This window comes from Strix aluco, chromosome 3, assembly GCF_031877795.1.
Source record: "Strix aluco isolate bStrAlu1 chromosome 3, bStrAlu1.hap1, whole genome shotgun sequence".
NCBI lineage: Eukaryota > Metazoa > Chordata > Aves > Strigiformes > Strigidae > Strix > Strix aluco.
Genome location: NC_133933.1, coordinates 50,800,713 through 50,828,611, shown reverse-complemented (window position 1 = coordinate 50,828,611; position 27,899 = coordinate 50,800,713). Strand labels below are relative to the sequence as shown.

Genomic DNA, 27,899 nt, shown 5'->3' with positions numbered 1-27,899 from the left:
CAAAGTTTTATGCAACCTTATATTTTCAAAAGCACCTTACAGTAATCTGTAGCCAAGCATCAATAAAGACTTTTAATAACTAGTCTGTGATGTGCTGAAACTAAATACAATCCTATTTCATAAACACCTGTGGTCACTCAGGAACATCAGTTTCAGTCTGCTTGAGAGGCATGTGTGTCCCACCCAAATGCCTCTCAGTAACAAATCTAATATTGGGCTTTACCAAAAATAAAACCAAAATGTGATGTGACTGTTGAACTCATCAACAGGGCTGGAGACCAGAAAGGGTGGGCAGCATGCATGTTCCTCTGCAGGGAATCTCCTGGTAAAGTTTGCATGCGAAGGCGACCTCAGCTATTGAGGCAGAAGTCTTGGCAGCAATGTTGCAAGAAACTCCCGGCATCCAAGTCAGATTTCTTCAGATGTTCATTGCCAGGTTGATAAACTAATATTGGAAGAAAGATCAACTTTACAGTAAATTATTTCAGGCACTTCTCCCTCCCCCTCCCTTTCCCCAAATGAAAGAGAGGTGTTCAAAAGCAGTGCCTTTCTCTGAATTGACCCCACACAAGGAAGAGGACCTTTGCTTACTAGGCTTTAATGTCCTGTCACTAAGGAGAGATCTCAGCCAGCATTTACTTCTGTGTTTGAAGGGAAGGAGGCAGAGCTCTCCAAGCACTAGATGCCAATAACAGCAGTGATTTTATTTCCATCCTAGCAGTCCACATGGGCTCCCACATTTGTTGTTCCAGGCAATTCATTGTGCCTTTTCCCAGGAAGCTTTGGGTTAGTGTAAAATGAGAGACAACCCACATATGCAACAGGGGCACAAAGAGAACACAAGGAAATAAGAAGCCTGTGCTGAGCAGTGTGAGAAGGGGCTGATGGACATGCACAGGAGAGGCTGATCTGAATTCCTGGTGGATTCAGGGAGAGCAATAGACACCCCCCCTCCCCGTCCCCATCTGCTGCTTCCCCTTTCCCCCATCGAGAGCTGGCACCCGAGGAAGGAAAAAGCAGAGAATCTAGAAAGGGGGATGGGAAGCTGTCAATATGCCACAGGGCAAGGAAAGAAGGAAGTAGCATGGAGGAGATATAATCAGTGCATGTGCTGTAAAATCCTAGCCCTGCTGAAACCTATGGCAGATACCCCCTGCACGCTCACGGACATAGATGTCACCTGAAGTGTCATGCAGAAATACTACAGTTCTTACAGGAAGTCAAAGCTCTAGAGAAGCCCCATCATTTTGTCAGTGTTTATGAAGCTGTGCTCATACCTCGCCTATATTCAGGTTAATGAACTCCTTGTTTTTCACACTCAGTGCTTGGAATACTCCTGAAATGAAAAACAGGACACCAGTGCTATAAATACACCTCATTCATATTCATACATGAGTTCCCCATCCCACAACGACGGGTGGCCGTGCCAAGGAAAGGGAGGGTCTGGCGCAAAGGCAGTTCGCTTAGGAATGCTTGGTGGTGGTAGCTGCTCTGACAAAATGAAGTCCTTGCAAGAGGAAATGTCTTGTTGACTTAAGGCCTTTCTGCAAGTCTCATTTCAGGACAGGACTGGAAGAGAGTGTCCTGGATGTACTGAAGAGTCAGATTTGGATGATACCCCAAAATGAAGCCAAGAAATTTGCATTTCTTTATATATCTTATTTAACTTTTCTCTCTCAATAATTTAATACTTCTATTGTGTCAGATCGAACCAGAAAGTAAAGAGAAGAACAAAACAAAACAAATTTCAAGAAAGTTGATTTTGCTTCTCATGGAATGAGTTGCATTTGATTTGAATTTGGAGTCACACTAATGCACTTCATCATTTATCCACCATTTTACTTATCTCTATTGCTGCTACTCTGGAATGAGAGTGACCCTGTACACAAATAAACTGAGACCTAGAGTGCCTTGATGTATGGGAAACTATACCTTCAGCCGAAAGTGGACAAGTTATGTAAAAGGTACAGGAGATACCTGACCGAGCACATGCCAATTATCCCTTTGCATGAGGCACAAGCAATATTTGAACCTTGAACTTCTGTGATCCCAAATTAAGCTCATGGGTGAGCCACAAGAAAGGCTATAATGTGGACTTTGCCAGCATTCTTCACATGCCTTCTACGTTGCTGCAGAGTTTATGAAGCAGGCTCTATTCACATGGGGAGATTTTTCCATTAGCAGCAGAACATTTTTCACTTTGCAGGAGAAAAGCCATCCTAAAAGCAAATGCTAAACACAGCTCCTTTCTGTTAGCCATGTACACACTTGATCTCAGATATTGTGCAATATGCTCAACGACAGCCAAAAGTGGAACTTTTTTTTTCCAAAGGGGAAGAAATTCCGGAGGAAGAAGATACTCACGACTGGCGTTCTCTAAGCGAATTAAGCAGTTCAGAAAATCATCAAATTCAATCTGGAACTGTTCGTCAGAGTATCGGAGGACAATCAGTTGCAGCAGGTAGTTGTTGAGTTGGTATCCTTCCCAAAGACAAACACACAAAGGAAAAGTGAGCAACCATGTAGGCTAGGCAGGAATCTACAGATCTCTACTAACTCATCTTGAAAACTGGTTAATGGGAGGATACTCTGTGGCACACATCCATCCAGAAAGTGATCTGAGCACAAAGGTCTTTAAGCTTGCAATGAATAACAAACTTTGAAAAAGAAATTTTGCAGTCATGGCAGTTTCTTATCCATGCACTTTTTGATGTATGAGGGACCATTCTGTCTCCTTGAAATTTGGAGGGATTTCTGCAAAACTAGGTTCTTTAATAAAAATAATATGTGATGAAATACAAATGCACTGAATGCCCTTCGTAACAAACAGCTTACTCACTGTTCCTCCAACCCTTGAGTGGAGATGGACTCTGAAGTGGTTTGTTTCAGGGTCTAACCCGGCACATGTGCAGCCTTGTTGAGTTTAACAGAGCTCAATAAAAATTTAAAGACTGCTCTGACTGATTGCCCTGCAGGGTTGGGGATACCTGTGGCAAAATCAGCCCGCTCAATGTCCTCTCTAGGTGCCCAGGTCCCTCTGGGGTTTAGAACTCCTCTCTGTTCAGGGGCACCCAGTCTGTATAATTGGTTGAAGACCTCTTCACCCACAGCCGATCTGCCTTACAGGTTTCCCAGATAAAATGCAGTGCTTGTCTTACCTGCAGCTTTAAGAGCACTGCGAAGCTCATAGGAGGACATGGAGCCTGATTTATCAAAGTCAAATTGAAGAAAGATATTCTGTTGTGAAAGGAGCACATGGAAAATTCAGTGTTTATCTATGAAAGGAAGCACAGATATGGCACAGAAAGGCAAAGTGTTTGTCTCTAACTGTGTAGCATAAGCATTTAAGAAAGCTGACAAGACTTTGGTCTAGATCCAGTCTTATTTTGTAACTGAGGAGCAAATCTAGGTTCCAGTTCTCTTTGTCGTATGAATAGGTTGCTGTGAAACTTAAACAAGTAGTGCTAAACCCAAGCATTCAAATATAACGAGTTTCTCGTCATAAAAAAATATCCATGATTTTTTAAAAAGTTATTTTACCTGTGAAGGACATATTGTTCTTTGTCTTTTAACTCTTAACTGGTGCATTCTCTTAATCTCTTTTTATGTATGTTTTTCTTTATAATTCTGAAGGCTAGAGACAAATTGTTTAACATGCAGTTAAGATTACTCATTTGCTTCTAGGTAGAAGAGATCTAAACAGCCACATTCATGGTACAACCAAGAGAACTGGTACAAACAGTTTGAATTTTGACCTAAATATTAAATAATTATTAAGCTGGAGTTAAATTCCATCCTTTTAATGAGATGACTCTCCCTTGGAATATGAGTTATTTAAAGCTGTCGTCAGATTCAGCTTAAAATTTTCCAGCAAATATACGTGCAAATCTTCCTACAGGATACAGGGATTTCTCAAGTCCCCTTGTTAAAAAACAATGTGTCCTTTGTTAAAGGAGATGTGGCATTAGTACCCAGAAAAAGTGTTTGCCATTTGTGATGGGCTAGACAAGAGCAGAGAACTGCATATTTTGAATGCTTGGGTGAAGGATGAATTCAGAAGAAACTAATAATGACCATGAGGAAACAGTTATGATGTCTTTATTTGAATATTCAGTCTGTGGCCTGAGTCTGCAAGCCTTCTTATTCTTACTGCCATATACAGCGGTGGGGAAATGTGTTTAAAATTAGAATCAACATTTTCCCAGACTTCAGTACAGTTGACTCCTGAGAGATCAATAATGGAAATGCAGTGACTTAGGAAATGATTGTTTCCTACTAGTCATGAATCATCACTTTCTTCTTCTGTACAACAGCAGTAATGGAAACTCCTTAAGTTTCATTTTGATTGGCTTGCTTATGAGTGCCCATTGCATAGTTGATTTGCTTACAAAAATCTCTGTTATTTCCAGAAAACCATTATGGTTTAGCATCATGGAAAGCTAAGAATGTCTTTGACTATCCAAAACAAGCCCCCATGCTTTTAAAACATTTGTTTTGAGTTAAAATTTGTGGCTTGTAAACACTCCTGTCTCCATTTTTGTCTGTGCATACATAATAAACTATGCAGGAAATAGCTAATGAAATGAAGAAACAAATACAGTGAATAATATCACCTACTATCCATTTCTTCATTTTCTCCCAGAACACTTTGAACTCACTAAATTCCAGTTTCCCATTGCCACTGGTCTGGTAATCTGAATTAAGGAAAGGTTTTGTTACACAAAAGTCCAAATTCTTTCTCAATTTATCAGCACTGTTCCTTTAAGCAGAAAATATTAAGTTGCCTGGAAAGCCTGTGGTGCCGCTGAAACCAATATTGGGATTTCTCATGAGGTGCAGCTTGAGCAGTTACAGTCATGGCTGTGGCTGTGATACTTGGGGAACATTATGTGATATAAAAACACAGCTGAGCAATGCGGGCTTCACAGGAGAAAGAAAGACAGATTGTTCTAAGTCAAGAACAGCTTTGGATGTAAATGGGATATAAATAATTCAGAGAATTAAATTAACTGATTAAAACAAATTGCTACTGTACTCGAAGGAGTTAGTCAACCAATGTGCTATTCAGTATTTTTATCTAAAAAACATGCTCTATTCCAATGCCTCAACCAAAAATTAATGGCATTTGTGGGGTGAGGCTGGCAAAATCCAGTCCTTATGGTTTGAAAAAAATGTCTGTATAGCAGTTCTGAGAGGCAGTGATTAGATCTGCCTGGCCTTTCCTCTGCCTGAAGTGCGAGGGTCTTAATACTTATTTTACTGAGTTACTGATGTCAGTTAAGCAGAGATCACTTGAAGGATGGGGCACTTGCTCTGAAATGCTAAATAAGGAATGGGCCTATTCCCCTTCCCCTGTCCATCTTACTTGACAGGACAAAGCCCTTGCTCAGATGGACATTAGCTTAGCGAGCATTCACAAAGGTCAAAACATGTCAAATGGGATCTACACAATGCCTGCTGTTATTTAAGCACCTACACTGGTGACATTACTGAGGGCACCCACAGATCCCAAGGTTATCACTCCTGCAAAGAGTCTGTCTTTTTACTCAGTCAGGTTGTTCTTCTGGGGGTCATGTAGAACTTTGCCCCCACTCCATGCACCACATGGTGACTGTAGCCAGGGAATTTGGTGGCATATGACACAGAGGGGACTCTGCCAGCATTGACTTGGGTTTGCATTTGTGTCATTTTGCTCCTCCATTGTGCTCCAAATACCATGTCCAGAGTGGATGGTTGTATCTGTGTTCCTTGTGCTTCCAAAGCAGAGGAAGAGATGTCTCCTCATTTATTCAAAACTATGCAGAGATTTGCTTGGAAGCATTGCAAATCATGGAAACTATTTAGTTATATCCTAAATAGTAAACCTAGGACTGCTGCCATGCTCCTGGGTCAAGTGCAGATCCTGGCTCTGTCCCAATACCATGTAAGGATGAGATGTGAACATGGACTGGCTCCCTCCTGAAGCTTGGTTTCTGAGGGAGGAAATTTAGGACTGGTCCCGTTTCTCATCGCATATGCATGGTAACTGATGTGCACTGAATTTTAACATTATGGACATAGCTTAACAGGATAAATTTTTGTCAGTTTTAGATTTGTTAGAAATATGTGAGAGGATGTTACCTCTGTCATAGACTGAAGCAAAAGATAAGAACTTCTCAGCTGAACAAGCAAGACATAAATGAATGTTAGATACTTGCCTTGTTAGCACTGTTTTGTCTCACGTGTAGCAAAATTGCCTATTGGGAACTCATACTGCAAAAATCATCTCTACCTGAGGAGAAGCCTGGCTAAGCAAACTCAACAGGCACCAGAACACTGCAAAGGATGAATCTGGTGGGGGAGTACCAGGGCTGTGATTCATCTCACCTAATGTCTGAGCAGTCATTTAGCATCCCGCGTGGTTAGGCAAATCCAGAACAAGCATAATTACACCATCCTTTTCACTATCTACAAAGGAAGTCTAGAAAGCTAGATTAGATGTAGACACCTACACCACAAATGCCTAAATTTGGACAGACAACTCTCGCCCACATGTCTGCTTCCTGGAGTCCCAGGATCTGGCTGAAAAACCAGCTTTTCCAGCTTTTAGTCTGGTTGTCAAAAAAAACATGGCTTTGATATCAGTAATTTTCAACTCTGCTGATCCTTAATTTCTGACCCATAACTTGCATGCACAACTCTGTCCAGTGATTTTAACCCTCCAGACAACAGACAACAGACTCTTCTTGAGTTATCTCTTCTAGGCTTTTTTCAAATAAACCACAGCTTGAAAAATGCACTGTTCTATACAGAAGAAATTTGAGATTTACTTTTAAAAGTGCTCAGCATTAAAGCATCTGCCTCTAAGTCTGCAGTAGAAAATGGTCTGTCTTGAAGCTTCTAACCCTAAATTTCTGAAATAAAAATCAGGATACAACTTTCACAAATTTTTTCTTTGGGTAGTGTTCTGCCATGACATTACCACATCCATCTCTGATATCCATGACAGGTAATGCTATGGACAGTTACATTCAGTTTTCATTTAGCCTCACAAGCATTTATTCAAAAGGATACATCCATAAGAGAAATGATATTTCGGCATGAAATGAGACTTAAGTTCTTGAATTTGATGTTCTTTGCTGAAAAAAGACAACAATAAGAAAGAAGTCATTGGGCAAATCTGCCTTTTATAAACTGAAAGTAGAAAATAGGATTTCATAAGCAGAGATAGCTGGCTCTTAGTCCTCATTGTGGGAGGACCTGTGCACTGGAAGATGAAGACAAACCTCACTACAGAGAAGTCACAGTCCAGACAGAAGAGGTATTTTCTGAAGAGATGACAGGAAATATGGTCCTTGTTTCATAAATCAGGAGATGAGGTTCAGAGAGTGACAGATTTCCCATTGTACAAAGGGCCTGTAGCAGGGTGCTGAACTACATCCAGGTCTTACAAGTCCCAGGCCAATGCCTGTCTCTCCACAGCAGAGCAGTAGTGCAGTGGAGAGCTGGCTTCACTGAGCTGACATGGATCATGCTGAAGACAGGGCAAGCTTGTGGTTAGATCATGGACCAGATGTTTTCCTGGCTCTGCTGTGGCTGGCTGGATTCGTAACACAGCCTTTATTTTTCTATGTGTAAGTTAATTTAAGAGCTTCTGTAAAGTTCTTCACAGCCCCTAGAGGTTATCAGCACTTACTTTTTTTTAATACATCATTCAGAACATATTGAAGTTCTTCTGCAGCTATCTCCATGTCCTAAAGTAAAAAAAAAAAAAAAAAAAAAAAAAGTGCAGCATTTGTTACTTGAATGTTTCTGTAATCAGACATATCAAAAACCTCAGAAAACACAAACATCACCCATCTGTACTTTATTGAACTCAGGAAAAGAGAACCATACAAACCCCAGAAAAGGCTAAAAAGTAAAGGGCTGGCAAAATGCAGGAGTGCTGCTGTGCATAAGGCTGTCTGAAGGAGATCTCAAGTGTGAACGGTTGTTTAAAAGAAAAATCAAGTGCAGCTGGACACTGAACCAGGTAGGCTCCCTCAGAGCTTGAGTTCTAGCTTTGGTCCTCCTGCTTGCTCTCCAGGGACTGCACCCTTCTTCATCTAGACATAAGGCATGGTGACATCTGGTGCCCAAACAACACACTACAACTAAGCATTCTCCTACCAAAATACGTCATTTTCGTTTCACCTGGCCCTGGGTGGGAGCAGAAGTGTCTCCCCTCTTTCTACATCTTGCTATGACCCACAAGGGTTTTGCACTCACCTTTCCTGCAATCTGCTCAAACAGTGCCCGGAACTGCTTTTCTTCTTCAGTTTCTTGTGAGCTTGGGGTTGGGTTTAGAGGCTGCAACATCAACCACACAAGTCATTATAAGAACTGTAAAACACGACATTTCTCCTGCACATAGTCCCTTTGTGCATTGGGGGACCATAGTACATCTGAAAATAAGGGTACACATGCTCCTGAACATTGCTAGACCTGAGGCCTCCCAACCATCCAGCTGAGGGGAGTCTCACCCCCTCATTTCCTTTACCTGGGTGATTGCATAGTGTGCCATTGCCTTGGCTGTGTCAAAACTAAGAGCACTCATCCTGGAAAACACCTTTCCTCTCATCCCACCCCTGCACCACCCGGCTTCCCCAGTCCTTGAACAACCACAGCTCTATTGAGCTCTTTCCAGCGGCATCACCCAGGGACCTGTTGCCCTTCTTGAGAGCACCAGACAGATGTAGGCTGCACTTCGGCACATTACCCAGCGCCTTCCTGAGCCTGGAAACACTTTCAGCTGGCTGTCAGCTGAGTGCCTCAGTGCAGTCGCAGGGGTGTAGAATCCAGGTTTCAGTCTACACTGATGAGCAGAGAGATATAATAGTGTAGAGCCACTGCTATAGTTGGGGTGATCATGTGAACAGAGAAGAGTTCTTGGGCCAAAAAAACAGGGAAAAAGACGGCAACAGCACAGGAGGCAAAGAATCAGACTTTTTCTCTACCCACATAAGATACAACATGGGTGCTATTTAATACTGTCATCAGAGTGGCCCTGGTGACACTGTTTGGCCACTTACACTTTTTTGACCATATGTATGTTCCTCACTTCCTTCTGTTCAAGTTTGGATGCAGTCCCTTAATGATACTGGGACAGGTGAACAGATTTACTTTACTACTGAACATGGCCCTGAGATCCCAGAAATGGAGACGCACGTGTTAGCTGCTCCTTGCAAGAGAGTTTTACTGAAGAGGGACACATGAGATCTTGGCTTAGCTTGTTTCCATGGAAAGGCACACCACAATTAACAGTTTATTTGCACGGATACACTTAAACAGGAGCTGACTCAGACTCAGCTGCAATTAGTGCTCAGCAGGCAGACCAGGCCATTCAGAAACAAAAAGGATTGAATCATTTCAGTAGGCACATGCATGCATCAAGCATTCCCTCCCAAGCCCTGCAGATACTGATAAGTAAAATATATTTGTATGCAAAAATGAACATAGGTCTCTGGACATTCTCTTGCCTCTTACTTTTTCATAATAAATAAAATTTTTAAAGATGTGAATGGCCATGTGCCTCCCCAGTGCTAACAGGTATGGCTGATACCTGCCTTTGGTGCTGACTGAGGCCAACTGCCTCGAAGCGAATGTAGAAGCATAATGATTATGATTTTGATTGTTACACTCTTTTACCATATTCAGCAGAACTGACTGTTTCAGTCACATACACAAAGCTGGCAATTGTGTAACATTCCTGTGAAATGAACGTGTTTTAGCCAAAGACAGTAAAAGCAGTGTGTGCCAGCTTCTGCTAAGCTATTCTCTTGCTATTTGAATTCTGTAGACTTACCTCAGGGAGATCGATGGCAACGTTTTCATCTAGATCCCTGGAGGAAACAAAACCTTATTTGGTATCTGAAGATATTCAACAGCTGCTTTGGGGTGGAAGCTCGCTTATGACATTTTCCAGAGGTGAATGATAAAACTGCATTTTTTACTGAACAGATTAAGTTTAGATAAAATTAATCAATCAGATTTTTGCACTGTTTAAATTTTGGTATAAGCCCTTGAAAGAGACTTTAAGCAGGACTCAGGGAGGGCACAGCTGTGCATGCTGTCTGCTAAAACATTCATCTCATTCTTTATTCATTGTGCACACACTTTTTTCTCAATACCCTTTTTTAATATAAAATTGTCATTTGGACAAACTCTGGGAGGAAACAGGAAACAAACACTGCTGCATGCACAGATTCCTGAACAGTATCAGGCAGCTAGCAACTCTTCCTTGTCAGGACTCCAACAGATTCACCATGGCAAGCCCTATTTCCCCATCTCCTAAACTCCTCTCCAAAAAAATAGCAAAGATGGGCAAATGTGAAAAAAAAACATCAGGAGCTTTCCATGCCAGGGCTCTGCTGTAGGCCTGGGTGCCTGGCAGCCAGACTCTCCCCAGCAGCCACCAGCCCCCACACAGGCAAGCACTGGAGGGCCTGGGGCTCACTGCTGACTTACTCAGTGATGGCCTTCTTCTCAGAGAAAATCCTCAGGCAGAAATCTGCCTCCTGGTGCGGCTCAAACGTGGTTGGAACAAGAATGTAGTCACCCGGCGGCAGCTTGAATCTGTTAGATACTTCCCTTAAATTAATGTAGGTTTTGCTCCTGGCCTTGGAGGGGTGGTACCTGAAGAAGTCTTTGCCCAAGTGTCCATCTCTGGCAGGGCTCTAGAGGTGAAACAAAGGCAGCGCTGCACTGGCTGGGGTGTGCTGGGGGGCCATCCTTGCCCCTTTCCCAATCATAGAGCTGAATTCTGCCTGGCACAAGCCTCTCCCCTGGCTGTGATCCCGACTCTCATCCCTTCACCCATGTGCTCACAGGAACCTAACTCCCACCTTATGTCAAGGACCCATTACCGGTGGTCCTTTCCCACCCAGAAGGCAGTCTAAGAGGACTCTAGGACATTGTCTTTCTGCTTGACCATTCCCTGCCATAAAATATCACTATCCCAGGCGGGGTGTCACAGAGCAGTGACAACAGATTTGCCAGTCCCAGCCTCACTCAGGGACAGGCACCCATGTGTGTGATGTGCCCCAAGAGACTCATAAGAAGCAACATCCCCTCTCTGGGAGTCAGGCAGGAAATGACAGAATCATGGGGCCAAGGAGGCTATCCTGGGAACCTACGGCCCCATAGAGACTCCTAAAACCTCCTCTGAGAGGACTCCATCCCAACCATGTCAAAATTCTCTGTGGGGCTTGATGTAACTGAGATTATTTTAAGAGCAAGGGCGTTAAAAATACATGATGACTGGCAGGGGTACAAACCCAGAGAAAGATGCTGATATTGATAGTGCGGCTACTGAACTGTAAAAGCAGTAGAGTACCTCATAAATAGCGTAGCCGATGGTTAGCATTTCAGCACCAAGCTTCTTGAGTTTACGGCGATCCTTTTGCATCAGTGCTGCTATGAATGTGCAGTCATCTTGTCCATCGTCTTTCTCTGTCAAATGCAGCTTGATTTGTGGATTTGTCCAGAAAGTCTCTGCCAACGTAAAGAACACTAGAGAGTTTCTTGCCTCAGAATAAGAATACCACCACTACGACTTCTTAAAAAACAAAAGGAGACAAAAAGGACAATTAAGCTGAGGTTTTGCTCAAATTTAGTTTTTCCATTAGCTGTCACGTTTATTTCCACTAAGCTCTGCAGAAAATAAGCCAAATCCCAAAGTCCTTCATGGAACTAGGTGTAGAAAAGATTTTAGGCCTGATATTTTATTATGGTTAAATAAAGTTGTCAGATGGGATTTTGTTAAAAATACATAGCTACAATGATCCCATAGTGCTGGTGCCAGTCTGGAGTAACATAGTTCAGATCCATGATGCTACTTCAGAGCCACATAAACATGCTGGCTGAGCTGGATTTTTGTCTCATTTTACACTTACTGCTGCAGTTTAAGTGACTTATTTGGAGCTAGTCCTGCTCATGCAGATGTAAATGAGAGACAAATCAGATCCAATGGACTTGAGAGCAAAGAAAGCAGCTCTTTTACTGCAAAGTCTCAAGTGGGACCATATGAACATTTGTCCCTTTGGCTAGTTCCTGCTAGCTGAGACTCAGCTGGACTGGCCTGAACCCACAATTCTGGCTATGGGGTAACAGGAGAGGTGGTTGAGGGTGAGTAAAGACTTCAGCGCCTGCTTCTCATTTTCAACGCCGTATCTATTTACCTAGAAAATTTCTACATCCTCCTGCAGTGGATCCCCGGACCCAGCTCCCCTGATGGATGGTCACCTCCCACTTGTGGGCAGTGCTGTCTTCCAGGGCATCTGGAGTGAGGTTGCAGATCTCAACTTTATCAAAATGCACTTTGAAGTCTTCAAATTTCATCCTGAGTGAAAGACATGGGAAGGAACAGGCAGTCATTCACTTCAGTGAAGGATGCCCAGCAGAAGTACTTACTCCCCAGAGTCCCAGGGCCAGATCACCAGCTCGTCTGGATCTGAATAGTTTCAGTGACCATGGTGATATGCTGATGTACACCAGGGGAGAAGCTAGCTCTCACTCACTGTGGTGCAAAACACAAGCAACATTATTGTCTGGGTCTGATTCTTACATCTCTTACAACTTTCATTTTATACTATAACTCTGTTGACTTTATTTAGTTACAGTTGAGTACAAGACAAAAAGAAGTGACACTGACACAAAACCTACAGTGGAAAGAGTTATTTCACCGACACCATCCTGGCCTTAATGGCTGTATCTATATTGCTGAAGAGCCAACTAAAGGATGGCAGGCATCTGTGCAGGAGTTAAGTCTACCTACAAATCAGCTGTGTTCAATGCTAGCTGCATGCCAGTACTACAAGGGACACGTGGTGAAGGATTAAACAAGCCATGATATTGTTAGCCTGTCCACACTGCAGTTAAAGTCATATTTGGGCCTCTGCTAAGGTACCTAGGCTCAAATTGCTCACCCTCCCCTCCTTTATGGGTGCCTGGGACCTTGTCCTAGCAAAAACATACACCAAACATGAGACACAAGTGTGTTTGGACTTGAGTAGTGGCTCCACCCTGCCCTTGAAGGTAGTATAGACACTGCTGCCTGCTACTGGGTCATGTAGATTGCACTACATATATTTTATACCCAAGGTGGGCACATATATATGGCCATGGTAAGGAGGAAGCAAACGCCACAATATGGATGTTTCTGAGCTGCTAGGCTGGGCTGGTTGCAACTAGCCTTCTTAGCATGCAGATAAGCAGATAAGCAACGTGATTTTATCTAGCAAGTAAAAAGGCAAAAATATACCAACAGTCTTGCTGGCCAAGGAGCCTGGTGTTCAGAACTGAGCAAACATACAAGAGAAGGGACAGCCAGAGCCAGGCACCACTGGGCATGGTGTGCAGCCCTGCTTAAAAAAGGAACAGCACAGGGAATCTGTCTAAGAGACAGCAGCTTGCTTGGTGGGCACTGCAAGGACAGGAGGCCTACATGCTCTATGACTGAAAGCAGCCTTGGTGGGCTGAACTTCCCTCTGTAAAAGGGGAGAGGTATTAGGCCTTTCTGAGGACAACTTAGTGTCCAGCTGTGTCCTCCGCTCTGAATCACTATCTGTAAGATCCCTTCTCTCTCCATGAATTAGAGAAATAATGTACAGAAGTTGATCTCATCCCTAACACGAACTTCTATAACTATCCTTTTCCTCCAGTGGCTGATGCCTAACAACAAAATGAAGTAGCAGAAGAGCAAAAGCTCTCCAAGACTGCATGTTTATCTGTGGTAGTGGCAGATAGGACCCAGCTGGCCCTCAGTGTAGCTCACCAAACACAGCTAGCTCCATTTTTCTGCTGCATAAGAAATAGATTTACACTTGCCATGGGCCATTTTACAACTTGTTTTTAACATGGGAAGAAACAGCAGGGTTTGCTTCCCTGAGCTCTGTCCCCTTTCTTGTCAACTATTCCCATGTATTGCTATCCCTAGGCACTGCTAATTCTCACTTTGATGCTCAGTACACTAGAGCAGGGGCAGCATAGCAAAATCTGTCACTAAGTGGTTTGGTTTCCAGGAAAGGGGAAAGGGGAAAGGGGAAAGGGGAAAGGGGAAAGGGGAAAGGGGAAAGGGGACTCTGACCCTCTGATTTTAGGAGGGAAGGATCTATGGTGAGTGAGAAGCTGATTTTTTAGCCAACAGCAGGATGCCTTCTTCATGTCTAGTAAAAGCATCTGGACAAGACCAATCTGAATTGCTAATATGTACCCGAAATATCTTTGGGGTAGTTAATGAGGTCGGCAGACCCTCAGCATGTTACCATGAAGATTTTCTTCAGTCCTCACAAAGCCAAAGAACAAAACGGACAAAAGGTCTTATCAGATCACATTTCCCACCTTGGCTGCCTTATTCCACGTTGTCCTCTACAGCTGTGCTGCCTTTTTGCATTGACTGAAGACACTCTGATGATATGACACTTATCTTGCTTTACATGTTCCATAGTTTCTGATTTAATTTCCCTCACTGCACTACCCTCCCTCTTAGCCTTCCTGTTCCACCTAGGATGAAATCTAACACAATACATAAGAATAAAAAGGTATATTTCTTCTTCCTCTTCTCTTTCATTTAATAGAAATGGGCCTGTGTAGGAGAAATGACCTTTGCTTTGTGTGCAGTCAGCACATGGAATAAGCTGGGTTTAAAACCTGCAGCTCAGTTACAGAAGTTGTTCATGAGTACATAGTAGGTTTCCTGGGCTCCCTTTCAGCTTCCAGACACATTAAGAAATGACGTACAAAAAGCTTGTTGACTGTAAAACTTATTATTAAGTCTACTTCAGTAGAAACCAGTTGTGGTCAACGAGAAGAGCCCCATTGCACCTTATGTTATTTGCTAAGCCCAAGGGTAACACATGTCTTGGAGAACATGTTTTGAACTTTTGAGAACCTAATTATTTTGCTACTCACTATTTTTAGCAGTAGGTTTCAAAGCAACTCATAAAGATTACCTACCCCATCTTTCCAGGGAGGCAAACCAAATCACCACCAGGAGAGGTGAACAGACCAGCTGAAGGTCCTCAGCTACAGAAGCAGGAGTATAGCTCATTTGCCATTTATTCAACTAAACTGCATCATCAAGAACCACAGTAGGAGAAAACTGAAAGCTGGAGAGAAGCAACTGTGTTCATCTCTTTCCTCATCTGATCATTTTAATGTCTTTAGGGGTACATCATGTTATTGCTTATGCAAAGTCGGTATGTGAAGCTTGATGGGGAAACTATCCAGGTGTGGCTTAGCAGCAGCAAACACTCCTTAGAGGAATACACAGAAGTCAAAAGACATTAAGAAAAATAAGTCTGATAGACTGGGTGGAGGGTTTAGCTTGTATCAAACTTGCCTGACTGGTTTTGGAAGTATTTCTTACCTTCTACATATGATTTTTGTCCACTTAAACCCTTCAGCATAAATTTCAGTCCCAATGGCTTTTGTTTCTACTCTGAATGGCTGAGATGCTGGAGGAGGAAGGCTAACATTTGTCTGGGTATGCTCAACCTCATTAATTTTTATTGGCCTTCGGAGGACTTACTTAACTATCAGCTTAGCTCTGTTGGACAGATGACTTTTCATGAACTTCATTGCTCATTTGATTCCTACTTGCACATTTGTACCTCCATTACACAGTCAGGCTTTAAGTCATGCCCTGTATTGAGAGACTTCCTGGAGTTACTTGGGTTCCAGGTAAAGTCTTTGCCTCCTTTTCATTTACCCCATAAGCTCCAGCTGTAGCCATGTCAAAAGCAGACCAAAAAAAAAAAAAAAAAAAAAAACCCACCACAAAAGCTTTTGGAAAAAATGGAAATGCCCTACAGCATTTGGAATGTCAATAGCAAAATAACTCAAAATATCCTATGTAAAAATACTTAAGTAATGGATAAGCCACTGGACCTACTTCCCTCCAGAGCTATCTAAATTTGGGATAAATCGTTTAATGTGACTTAACGTGTTGCATTGATCATCTCAAATCACTTTTCAGGCCTAAAGTTGAACTTTGTTTAACTTGCAGGAAAAATCTGGAATTGCCCCATTGCATACGTCTCTAGATTTACCTCTGTGTAAAAAAGATGAGCATCTGGCCCTATAAAATGTGACCAGACACACTGTCAGTAGTGCACAGCATGGTTGATATAAGGGGGGATCATGTGTAAGTCAGCCATCTGCTCTGTCTGAGATCGTGAATTTGGCATGAAGAACACTTCACACTCCTAAAGCAATTTCCACCATGTATTTTTTCCATTTCATTTCAACTTTTCTTAAAATTTTCCATCATTTCACACATATCTTGATGTTCTTTTACGTTCTGTAACAAGTAGTATTGCTTCTCAGGACTCCCTCCCCTTCCAGTGTATGCCTAGCATCAACCCTGAAGACATTTCATAGGTGATACAGTGCAATACAATGCTCCCTTCTGTAGAGCCTGCCTTTGTTCATGGCAAGAATTTAAAGAGTGTTACATTCATGGGAGATGCACAGTATTTGAAATATGCTAATGCCATTAACTAAGATGACTTTAAAATACTTTTTGTTATTAAAATAGACAGGGGCACACATGAAACACACAAGAAAACCAAGTGAGCATTCTACCTGCCCTCTCCTAGACAGAAATTGAGCATTTCCTCACACAGAGACTTCTTCCTTATTGCTCATTTTAGTCGCTTGTGACTTCATTTCTGACTAGAGCTGCACACTTTAAAAACCTGTGGCTTACCAGAACTCTCCATCATCCAGTGCTGCCTGAGATAGGCGTCTCTGCTCTGATGGGCTGACTGAACGCCACTCCAGAGAGCTGCAAGAAAACAAAACCAAGCTTTGCTATGGGTATGTGGCAATTAATTTTCCCTGGCTCAGAATTCTGGCTGGACACAGCAGCAGGCTATTCTTCTTCCAAATGTGTTTTATTTGAGTGGCTCACACAAACACAGATGCATTTAAGAGGCTTCCTGTATCCTGCTGTCACTCATGGTCACAGAGACCCAACTAGTGTAGCTGGACGCAGGACAAGGCCAAAGATCCCAAAACTGCTCCAGGATGGTCCTGCGTGAGTTATCGCCTGCACTCAGAGTTGGGACTGCTGTCAGGTGTTGAAGTTGGGTATAATAGCTCTCTATTGGTAAACTTCAAGATTTTGGTAAGTCCTCCTTAAATCTGTTTTCCGTCTGTAGCACCATCTCCTCTTTTATGTTTGTCAGTAATTTAGGGCCAGACATTTCTTCAAAATTGAGTCAATGGGAACTGAATAGCTCCTTCCCCTGTACAGAGAGTTTTGCTGGAGTAACTGGGGTTCCAGGTAAAGTCTTTGCCTCTTCATTCACCCCTAAAACTCCAGCTGTAGCAGATCAAAACCAAACAAACACCTGCTAAAGCTTTTTGGAAAAACTGGAAATGCCCTACTACATTTCCAATCTGACATAATAAACAGGGAGTAGAAGGCACCTTGTGTTGAGGTTTTTAATTCCAGCAACCACTGCAAAATGTTAATACAGATTCCTGTATTGACCTGCGAGCCCCTCTGCATCTTGAGTTCCAGAAAACCTTCCAAGTGCAGAATCAGAGCTCTGCTTTGCAGAGACAGCCTTTTCAATAAACAGCACAAATTACCAGATGCCTGTCCTGATCTTAACCTCTCCATTTTTTTTGAGACTTAATCACTCATGCCAATTATCCACATTCTTCTTTTTCAACATAACAAAGGACCAGAGCTGTTGTGAAAATATACCATTTATTTCTGAGTCATGCTAAGGACAGGAACATTCAAAGTAGTCCTACAGATGACTACATGTCTCAGCAATTTTAAAGGGCCCAGCACATTATGGCTCCTCTCCTCTACATCTGTGTGAATAAAAAAAACTTAGTAGAAGAAAGTGAAACAAAAATGAAGCGATGCGTATGTGCAAAAATATATTGAAAAGCATATGTTGGGGGGGAATGTAGTGTTGCTTCTTACAATTTTTTTTCTTTTGTATTATTTGCACTTTGTTTACCTTTGACAGTAAAAACAGATTGGTTTTCAGACCAATCTTCTTGTGGCTTTGGGTCCTTCTACAACTTTAGTGGGTACCACATGGTGAGGGTTTCGTTTAATGGTCACATATAACCTGTAAGTTTCTTGCCTATTCCTGACGTGTTTAGAAACCCAGAACAGTAAATGCAACTAAAGACTCATAAGCTACTTAGAAGGGGTAATACAGTATCAGTTTCCAGTTTATCTGCAGTATGACAAAGTATGGATGTTGTGTTACAAGTACTACAGCAACAGGCTTGCAAAGAAATACACAAAAAAATCACTCCAAATCTCTAATTTTTCCAATTGGGAGTGTCTTAAAATTAACTTATCCCATTTATATTAATGCATGATTTTTGCTAATGCTAGATTTTGGGGGCTAAACAACCTTGACAGTGTCCCCATAATTGAGTAGCTTTGAAAATAGTGAGGGTGACATATTAGTATGGCAGTAATACCGTTATGCATGTGCCAACTCTTGATTTAATTTTCTGTGGAATAGCTGTGGAGCAGCTCCTGGAATGTGGCCTTTACAAGGCCAGTGTGTATGGGACAACGCACATACTTGTCACTCCAAGGGCCATTCCACTCGACCTGTCCCCAGGGGTTCCTTATCCTTATGAGCTGCACTTGCCGGCCCCGATAGCTCACCTGAGGAAGAAAGAAACAGAGAAAATACCAAGTGTCAGTAGCTGGGGAGTAGGACTTCTCTAGTGTGCAGAGGCTGAGCAAGCTGGTGTAACAGCTGCGTAAAACGTGAAGACTGTTACAGGAGATGTGGGAAGGAAAGATGGATGGGAATTTGGATAAATCTCCCAGCATGACTCCCTCTGTCACCTGAGGTTGGGGGACACTCCCTTATCTTTTCCCCAGGTCTCTCCTTGCCCCGCGCTGCTGAACATACCTCATCAATGCCAGTCACAGAGTAAGCATGGCCCTTTATAAGGCCAAAGGGGGTTTTGGCTTCTGACTCGGCAGCACTGCTGATCTGAAATATGGAAAAAAATGTGAAACTCTCTCTTCAGAGTGAGATCACAAGTGGTGCCACCTGGTCCCCTCCAAGCATCAGATGGGAGGTCAGTGGCTAATCAGTACTAGGAACAGGGAACTTGTCTGTCTGCACAATGCAGACAGCCATGGTACAACAGTGCCCTTTGAGGAAAGGAAAGGGGTTTGTTTTTTTTAGTATTGTTCACTCAGAGGGAAAATAAAGTGGTTCCAGGCTGAAATACTTCTGAAATACTTTCTCTCTGTCCCTGTGATTTTGTATCAATATCATCTACATTTCCAGGATCTCAATATTAACTCCCATTCACATGTAGTTTGTGTCAGATGAGGGATGGGAAAAGGTGTTCTCAGACTGAGATCAGGTGTTGATATGGTCTCATTTCTTGTAAAAAGACATTGACAGAGCAGTGATGGTGGTGGAGGGTCGCATCAACCAACTTGAGTATCACACTCTCTATAGTTCGATGAATATTTAATCAGCCTTTGCAAACAGCAAAGCTTCATAAGGAAAGTGAAACCCAAATCAGAAAACACTGAACCCCAAAGTTGAGGGCACAGTCTTGATGGAAAGAGAGAGGTTGTGAAAGAGCGCTGCTTTCAGGCAGGCAGGCAACGGGTTTGAGACAACAAGTCTCCCTCAGTCCCACCAAATGTTCAATGATGAGGCTTTTGAGCAGAAGCCTCTCTCCTTCTCCCCCAGCATGTGCACTTCCTTTGCTTTTGCTACAAGTGCCCTAAATGAAACATTTTGTGCTTGGTGGGATTTTTTATTTGCTCTGAAACCTTTTTCTCCAGACGCTCATTCTGGTAGAGAAACCTGGCACACTTTTGTTCCTAAACTGCCTTTCCACTGAGTACAGTCAGCAAGGAACAGCAACGGTGCTTTCACTCTTGCTGTTGAGCAGCTCAGACATTTTTGACCAGAAAGCCAAGGACACGTGGATGGTTCTTTTTATCCTGGGTCAGACACACTGGCAGAGCAGTGTAAGTAACCTATGCAGGTGCTACCCGCCAGCAACCTTTTCTCTAGGAAAGCTGGAGGTTTTAGTATCTGGAGGGATAAACCTGACATACCCTAAGCCCCAGCCCCTGTTTACAAACAAACACAATGATCCTGAAAATTGTCCTAAGACCCCACAGGTGTTGTTACGGAATTCAGGGCTGAAAAAAACTGATTTTGTAGTCTCTGGAACCAGTAAGTCCTCAAAAAGCTATGGCCACTTTTAATGCTAAGTAACCAAATAAGTCAGGAAGTGAAGTTCAACTCAGCGAGTGCTCATACTCATGTCATTATTGCTTTAAACACAGTGGCCATCACCTGCTGAAAAGTGATTAATTGTTTTCTTTTCTTTTAAACAGCTGTACTAAGGACTACATTAATATTACATATCTATCAGTTCAAAGCTATTATTTGCAGAGTTAAGTGCATATCCATCTACTTGTCATGAATTTAACCAGTCTTTAAAAAGTATGGTTTTTAAATGCAGAAACCACAAAACTAAACAAATTCAGACCCCATTTCTTACTTACATTGATAGAGCAGCACACCAATGAGCATCTTTTTAGAGCTTTCTCCAGGATTTCATAGAAATTGTCAGGAGCCTTTTTAACCTCATACATTTCTCCTACGCCCCCAGTGAAGTCCTCCATGGCTTCTATTGTACTCCCTCCTTTCAGAGCCTCGTAGCTGCCGTTCAGCCTGGAAAACACATGCTGACTGTGAGACACACTTTCAGAACTTTGAAGACACTTGTGTTTGAGAGCTTTCTCACATGGGTGTAAAACTGCAGCAACGGCACTGAAGTCAGAAGAAGTACCCAAGAATGTACACAGGATATATGGGAGGAGTACTGGGATCATTCTGCTTTCCTTGTTAATTGCATTTTTAATTCATTCATTTCTCCATATCCTTAAAGCCTGGGGCTTTTCTTTCTTTAGTGCCAGTTGTTAGGTTGTCAAGGACTGAATATCACTGCATGTCAGTGGTTGCTACCTGCCAAATAATTTAAAAATACAGAGTTAGCCAGAACCATCAATTGAGGTCTCAGCAGAGACACAAATGGCAGGATTCAGGCTTTGATCCAACTCTATTGCTATCAGCTAGTGCTGTATCTAATGATATGTTGGAAGGTGGACCAGCTCACAAGAGATAGACATAACGTCTTTAGATCAGGGCAGCAGCAAATGCAACCCCCCCCACCAAAAAGAACTGGATAGAAGCTGTTCATCTGAGTTATGAATAATGCACGTACAAATTGTGAATAATGTATGTACAGATAGCAAATTATGTTTTTGCAGTGTGACTTACTTGGCATAGGCTTTCTCTAGTAAGGCACTCCAAAATTCGTTGTGTTCAGCTGAGTGCAGGAAAACCAACCGGCCTTTGAAGGTGGGTAACTGGTCATCAATCACAACATCCAGCCACTCGTTGTGCTGCCAAAACTATTTAGAAAGCATGGGGCATGAATTTGCTGACAGCATATAATTTCCTGAGCGTAGGACTCTGGTGTCCCAGTACTCTTAATTGTAAGTTAGTGACAATCATAGGCTTGATTAGAAGTCATATATAAATCATCCGTTCCCACTATACCATGTAGGCTGCTCTGAAGGAAGGGTACTCTATCTTAAGAAAAGACTAAGACTAGAAGTGTAGAGCTGTATTGTAGCTCTTTGTCTGGATAAAGTCACTCATGTAGATACACAAGTGGTCACCACATGATTCAAGACACATTTAAGACACACACATATTACAGTCCCCAGTCCAACTCCTTTAAGGCCTTGTAGTGGAGTTTGTAAATGTATATGTAAATGTAAAATGATTTCTAGAGCCATATGTCTTCACAGAGCAGAAATGGTTATGCATGTGCCAGTAGGAGGCTGATGTAGTCCTCTAGGTTGTTTCTCAAAACATGAACAGTGTAAGCTCAGCAATCCCTGACTTTCGATGTCTCCTCTGCAATAACCAGCAACCCCACTGCAGAATAGACCATGACTTCTGTAATGACAGAAATGTACCTATGCTGTGCCAGATGCTCATCTTACCTGGAAGTGAAATATTCCAGCATAATCTGGCCCAAAATTTTGATCCAATGGCACCACTCTTGCTAGTGTTTTTTCATTCAGTGTGAGAGAAGCTATGGCTGCTAACAGCCAGCAGTCACCTGTAAATTGAGAAGGGAGAAAAACCCTCATTTTCTTTCCTTCAAGAGGAGAAGAAGGTGGTATAGAGGCCAGAGGAGATGTTAATGGCAGTTAGCTGCCACCCCTCTTGAAGTCCAAAAGGCAGCCTCTGTGTCCCCAGTAAGCATATCCCTGCCTGGCCAGGGCAGACTGTGCTGCAGTTTGGAGGTGCTGGTAAACAAAAGGCTCCCTTGGGCTCACAGTACCCTCATGTGGAGATCCTTCCCTGATCTTGACTCCCACTGCACCAGGATGGTCCCTAGCATGGATAGGAGGGTACTACCAAAGAGATGGCTGCAGGCAAGCTGAACATTGCCGGTACCACCAGCTTCACTGATCGCACCAGTTCAGGAGGGACAACATCCCTTCATGTGCAAGGATATTCCTGCCGCTCCTTATGGGGTGTAGGCACGAACACATCCACCCAGGGGGAATTCACTCACCAAGATCCCCTTGGCAAATGTCAGTTCTCGTGGCTCCTCCAAGGATAAACTTGGGATCTTTAACAATGTCCTGTGAGAAAGACACAGAAATTACTTAGAATGTGCCAGGAAAATATGATGATCACTCTGAGCCCAGATGTGCAGCACAGTGTGTGCCACATGAGCTATATTATCCTGCATCAGAGTAGCCACCTCAAAAAACTAGGTGGGGAATCCTTGCTAATTAATTACAGTGTAGAGCAATTAAAGAATCAACTATCCTCATTTTTTTCTAATTAGTTGGCTGCTAATGAAAGGCTGGCATTCTTTATTCATCTGCAGGCAATTGTTAAAATATCATAGCACAATCTGGTCCAGAATCTCAGCATTAAGCTACAACCCTGGTTAATGGTGTTGGTTTGTTTGTTTGTTTTCCCTCAAAGGCTGGAAAAACTAAAATTGGCAATTTACCTTTAAATGCACTATTAAGCTTTTTATCTACCTTCACAGTACCTGGAACATACAGGATCTGACAACCATGAGACTGTTTCCACCTCAGATAAGCAAACAACAAAGGTAGGTTCCAGCCTTGTTTGTTTTACAGAGTTAATTTTTAGGAGGAGCTAACACTACCCACCCTTGTGTGCTCAGAGGTCAGAGAGACTGGTGCTCATGGTGGCATTAAAGCAATTCTCAGGCATTCATTTGACTGTTTTAGTTCAATTACTAGCCCCACAGCTGGATAGAAAAATACAGTGGTAAATCAATAAATATGGCAGGAATTCCCTGCTCTTCTCCCCTTTCCCATGAACTGTAAATTGAATTGATTGAACTGAATAGAAAAGAGAGGAGATCGGTATCTAATACATTACTAGAGGAACGTGCCTGTGATTAATCAGTCTGCCTTGATACGTTATTGCAGACCCTATGGCATGAAGCAGGCCCTTCTGCCTGAGCGGCAGAAGCTTGCAAAAATAAAAAAATAAAATTAAAGAGGGGAGGAAATAGAAGAACATATTCAGTCATTTAACCCCTGCCTAGAAGGAAAGTGAACTGCTTTTGGTTCATATCACTGCACTTTGTGAGGCTGTCAGGGTGGGATATTGATAGTTTTGTTCAGTTTCCTGCACTTATTGCTGAAGCATCTGCTGCTGGCCACTGCTGAAGCCAGGACGCTCTCCCTAGTGAACCAGCAGCTCCCCTGTGAAGCTTTCCCTGCAGAGGCAATATTCAGGAGGAAACCGGTTTGCATATTTTTTGTTTGCCTGTGCTGGGGAGAAGGTGGTGGCCAGGTTGTGCCTCAGCCGCAGGTGCCCCAGGGAGAAGGCACCGCAGAACCTCGTGTCCCCAGTGCACAAAGCAAAGGGAAATCAAACAGCAGCTTCTCCTTAGCTGGCCCGCCTGCTTGTTAAATACACTCAGTCTTGTTGGGCCTGGATGTGAACAATAAACAACACAGCTCGTTGCCTTTAGACATAAATATAACAACGGCTGATAAAGTAGCTGATCTTTAATAACATGCCTCATTTTAGCATCATTGCTCTTGGGGAACGTAATTCTCATGGCAAGAACTGTATTTAGCTGTTACCAAGAAACTCCATGTGTTAGTAAGGGATAAGATAAAAAAACCTTTCCACTGACATGGGTCTGAACATTAGATTCATGGCTTATTGCTTATTGCACAGCTCTACAACTGTCATATGGAAAAATATTTTCAATCTCCTAAAGCAATCAAAAATAATAATAATAAAAATGAATAAAAAGGAATTGAAAGGATTTTGACTGGGCCTGTGCCACATTCTCTGCTACACAAAAGAAAACCACACTCTACAGTTTTTGAGTGGATGTTGCAAAAATAATATTAAGTTTAAAGGGATTTTCAGACTGGATGGTATAATAAAGTATGTCAGGCCTTTCAGCATGTTAAAGGACAAAACCCAGAGGTGGATCTTGCTTTTGCACAGAGCACACAGTAATTCAAGGATTCGCCTGCACAAGGATATTGCCTAGAAGTAGGGACATGCGCTCTTCAGAGAGATGAAACAAAGTAACCCGTGACTCTCCTGATGCTACATCAAACATGTGTTTATTTAGAGTCAAAGGAAAACAAATTGCATCCCCTGGACCTCTATCTCACATTGGTAGAAGGGATACAAAGACCTAAGAAACGCTGAGGGTGAGGCTGTTTAAGTGGCCTTATTTCTGTGATTACATTTCTCTGCCTGGTTTCAGCATACAGCACCTGGCATGCCAGTTGCCAGTGGCTGTTCACATTAGGAGGATTTCCTTCTTACTTCCTCTTGTAAACCATAGACTCATTTAGCATTAGTAACATTAGTAAAACACATTTGTCTTTCCTTTTTTTTTTTTTTTTTTCATCCCTCAACTTGTACGTCGAACTTTCCCAGACCCTGAGCTGTTAAATGTATGCTAGCACTTAAATTTAGCTATAAACTGGGAAGGGAAGGGAAGGGAAGGGAAGGGAAGGGAAGGGAAGGGAAGGGAAGGGAAGGGAAGGGAAGGGAAGGGAAGGGAAGGGAAGGGAAAAGGGGAGATACAATGAGAAAAGGGTCTTCAGTTCTTCAGATTATTCTAAAATTTTGATGAGGTACAGTTTCAAAGGTTTAATTTGTAATGAAAAAGGATTGCTAAACAAAATTGTTAAATATTTTTCTGAATCTTAGAGCACTTCAGATTTATGTAGAAAGCAACATATTCAACTCATGCAGATCCATGTAGCTCACTGCTTGCAGTGGGAGATTAGGGCTAGCTGAGGGTCTTGTTCACGCTGCACACAAACGTGTATACATGCAGGTATATGCATGTCAGAATAATAAAGTCTTCTCCACTCTCATTACTAAATGTTAAATTGTAACAGAGTGTAGATCTGATGACTAACATTATTTGGCCCTGCAATTACCTGCATGTATTGTGCTACACTTCATCCAAGCTACTGTAAAATACTGGTAGGAGAGGCATTAAAAACCAGTCACTGTGAAAAGCAGTTTGAACACAGATACTGTACACAGAGGCCATGCTACTGTGCTCACTCTCTCCAGCACCACAGCTTTGCCAGCTAGACTGTGGCAACTTATCAGGCATGCTCCAGGCCTATATCCCACTTGCAAAGTAAAAAGCGCTAACTTGAAATGATGTTACAGTGCCTCTATTTTGCTGCTGTTCCTGATGGATAATAGAGATTAAACTGATTTAGCTTAAATGCTGAGGAGCCAGAGAAGAGCATAACTAAATCCCTGGACTTATGCAACCTCTCAACTTCCCCTAAGCTTTATTTCTTGCTGTGCAGCTCACAAAAGTTCACCTTTTTGCATGGTGGGAATTGGAGTGTAAAAGCAGATCCTCTTTCAGGTAATTTACTCATCCTGGAAATGTTTCTAGTTCAGCATACAAAGATCCTGAAGAAGACTGTGACAACTACAACAGACCGACCACTCTCTGCTGTCCATGGGTACCACGCACAAGGACACAAAAGCTCTAAGCTGCTCCTGGTCACATTTTACAGCAAAGTTTAACTATTGTGAAGCCCCAAATGGAAAAAAAAAAGACAAACTAGCGCCTAAAGGCTGGCTAAAGGAAAACTGTTCTTTCTGATTCAGTGTTGCAGGCACTTGCATTTTTGTATGTACTCCATAGTCACCACACCAAAAGCATCTCAGCCTCACAGCCCCACCCTGTGCTGGGGGGCAGCCCCACAGCCCGCTTGGCTTTTGGGGCACAGGTAGGCAAGGCAGAGAGCAGTGCCTGGGGGGGCTGCGCTTACGATACGTAGCGATCTCCTATTTTTTCATGGCTGAAACTTGTCAAGGAGTAATAGCTTTAATTCTGCTCTGTAGTGGCACTGTAACCTCTCAGATACTGAGACATTTGAATGCGTATCATTGTGGATTAAGACAAAATTTAAACCCTTCTTTAAGCTTATTTTGTCACCAAATGAAAGTTTTCTAAGGGAGAAGCTTTCAGACTATGAAGAAAAAGAGAATAAATGCCAGTCATTAGCAAAGAAATTAAATGTAGCCACAAATTTTCTGTGGCTATTAGTTACAGAGTTAAATGGGGAGAAGGAACCTGGAGTGATGCTGGGTTTGTGATCTGAAAGCATGTCACTAGTGAAGCTTCAGGCTCTCTTTGTGTTATTAATGATTGTTATGCAAGATGCATTAAGAGATACTCATCAAGCCCTTGGCTACTGCTGAATGGCTCAGTAATCATGGCATGTATTCGTATATCTCTCAGTGTTTCATGATGGAAGTGAGCAAGTAAGTATAAGAGTCTCATACTCTAAAAGTTAAAAGGTTTAAATATTTTAAGTTTAACCTTAATTATGAATTTCCTACAATAACAACACTTGATTTTTACATAGTTAGAACATCATCATAACATATTTTACCCTTAATTCCTTGCATGTCCTCTTATTTTCATCTTAACATTGATTTTGTTTGGTAATAATGTAAGAGAGAAGGCTGATTACGAGTTGTTTATGCATGTACATAAATATACATGCATAAAGTGAGGCTATACAACGAGCTACATCTAAAAAATGGGGTGAAGCCTTCCAGCCCTCTCATCCCACAGATTGAGCTCTTTGTGGGTGACATCCTGACCCCACGCCACTGCCCCTGAGGTGGGAAGCGTTTCCACCTTGCACATCATCTCCACATCTCCCTGAATACACCATGCGTTTGGTGTGATCCCAAAGCGCAGCGGTGTCTGTCTTATGGCAGGATGAAAGGGGAGAACACAACAGCACACTCACCCTGGGCCTCTTCCAGATGAAGGGAATAGGTGGCTTTTCACTGAAGAAGAGAGAGGAGTTGCAGGCAGGGAAGTCGGGGTCCTCAAAGAGGACCCCCCTGCGCAGACACTCCTGCCTCAGCTCCTCGTAGGCCTTCCCCGAGCTGTGGGTGGCACGCGCAGCCCCGGGCAGCGCAGGCGGCCTCGGCTTTGAGTCCCGGTACAGGTAGGGCATGGCTCCCTCCCACCTGCCAGACAGAGATCCTGGGGAGCCAAAGCTTAGCAGGAGGTGAGGGCAGAAGCAGGGGGGGAACAGGAGGAAAAAGAAGAGGGAGCAAAAATACCTCTAGCACCTTGTGAAGGAAAAAGGGGAGGAAAGGAGTGTGCTGTGGGGGAGCCAGCAACGTCCTCCAGCCCTCCTCTGTCACACCTCCTTGAACCACAGTGCGAGACCAACCTCCTGGCTGCTCTGAACAGCGATGGAGAAAAACACCCTGAAAGCAAACAGGGAAGGAAAG

The 27,899-nt window shown here is 42.8% G+C and overlaps 1 protein-coding gene across 2 annotated transcripts; it reads right to left on the bottom strand.

The window, feature by feature from the left end:
• Window positions 1–4: 4 nt before the first annotated feature.
• CAPN9 (calpain 9) lies at window positions 5–27,795 on the bottom strand. Of its 2 annotated transcripts, XM_074820678.1 has the most exons (21): window positions 27,726–27,795; window positions 27,404–27,629; window positions 22,651–22,720; window positions 22,070–22,188; window positions 21,336–21,469; window positions 20,558–20,726; window positions 18,924–19,007; window positions 18,585–18,670; window positions 16,727–16,804; window positions 12,198–12,358; window positions 11,354–11,511; window positions 10,486–10,694; window positions 9,824–9,860; window positions 8,248–8,328; window positions 7,676–7,733; window positions 7,054–7,118; window positions 4,618–4,686; window positions 3,159–3,237; window positions 2,365–2,481; window positions 1,278–1,336; window positions 5–445 (listed from the first exon to the last, which is right to left on the bottom strand). In XM_074820678.1, the coding sequence occupies exons 2-21, from the start codon at window positions 27,614–27,616 to the stop codon at window positions 419–421; spliced, it is 2,073 nt and encodes a 690-aa protein (XP_074676779.1). In that variant the 5' UTR covers window positions 27,617–27,629; window positions 27,726–27,795; the 3' UTR covers window positions 5–418. The 2 variants fall into 2 exon arrangements, 1 of the variants encoding a protein (XP_074676779.1); XR_012622768.1 differs by lacking the exons at window positions 5–445; window positions 1,278–1,336 and having other exon boundaries at window positions 4,614–4,686.
• Window positions 27,796–27,899: the final 104 nt, after the last annotated feature.

Excerpts from the sequence above, each read along its gene's own strand:
- CAPN9 (XM_074820678.1), bottom strand. The coding sequence starts at position 27,616 with ATGCCCTACCTGTACCGGGACTCAAAGCCGAGGCCGCCTGCGCTGCCC. Across the intron at positions 16,805-18,584 it reads AATGGCCCTTGGAGTGACAA|CTCTCTGGAGTGGCGTTCAG; the intron begins GTATGTGCGTTG and ends GTTTTCTTGCAG. Across the intron at positions 8,329-9,823 it reads TTGCCATCGATCTCCCTGAG|CCTCTAAACCCAACCCCAAG; the intron begins GTAAGTCTACAG and ends TTGATGTTGCAG.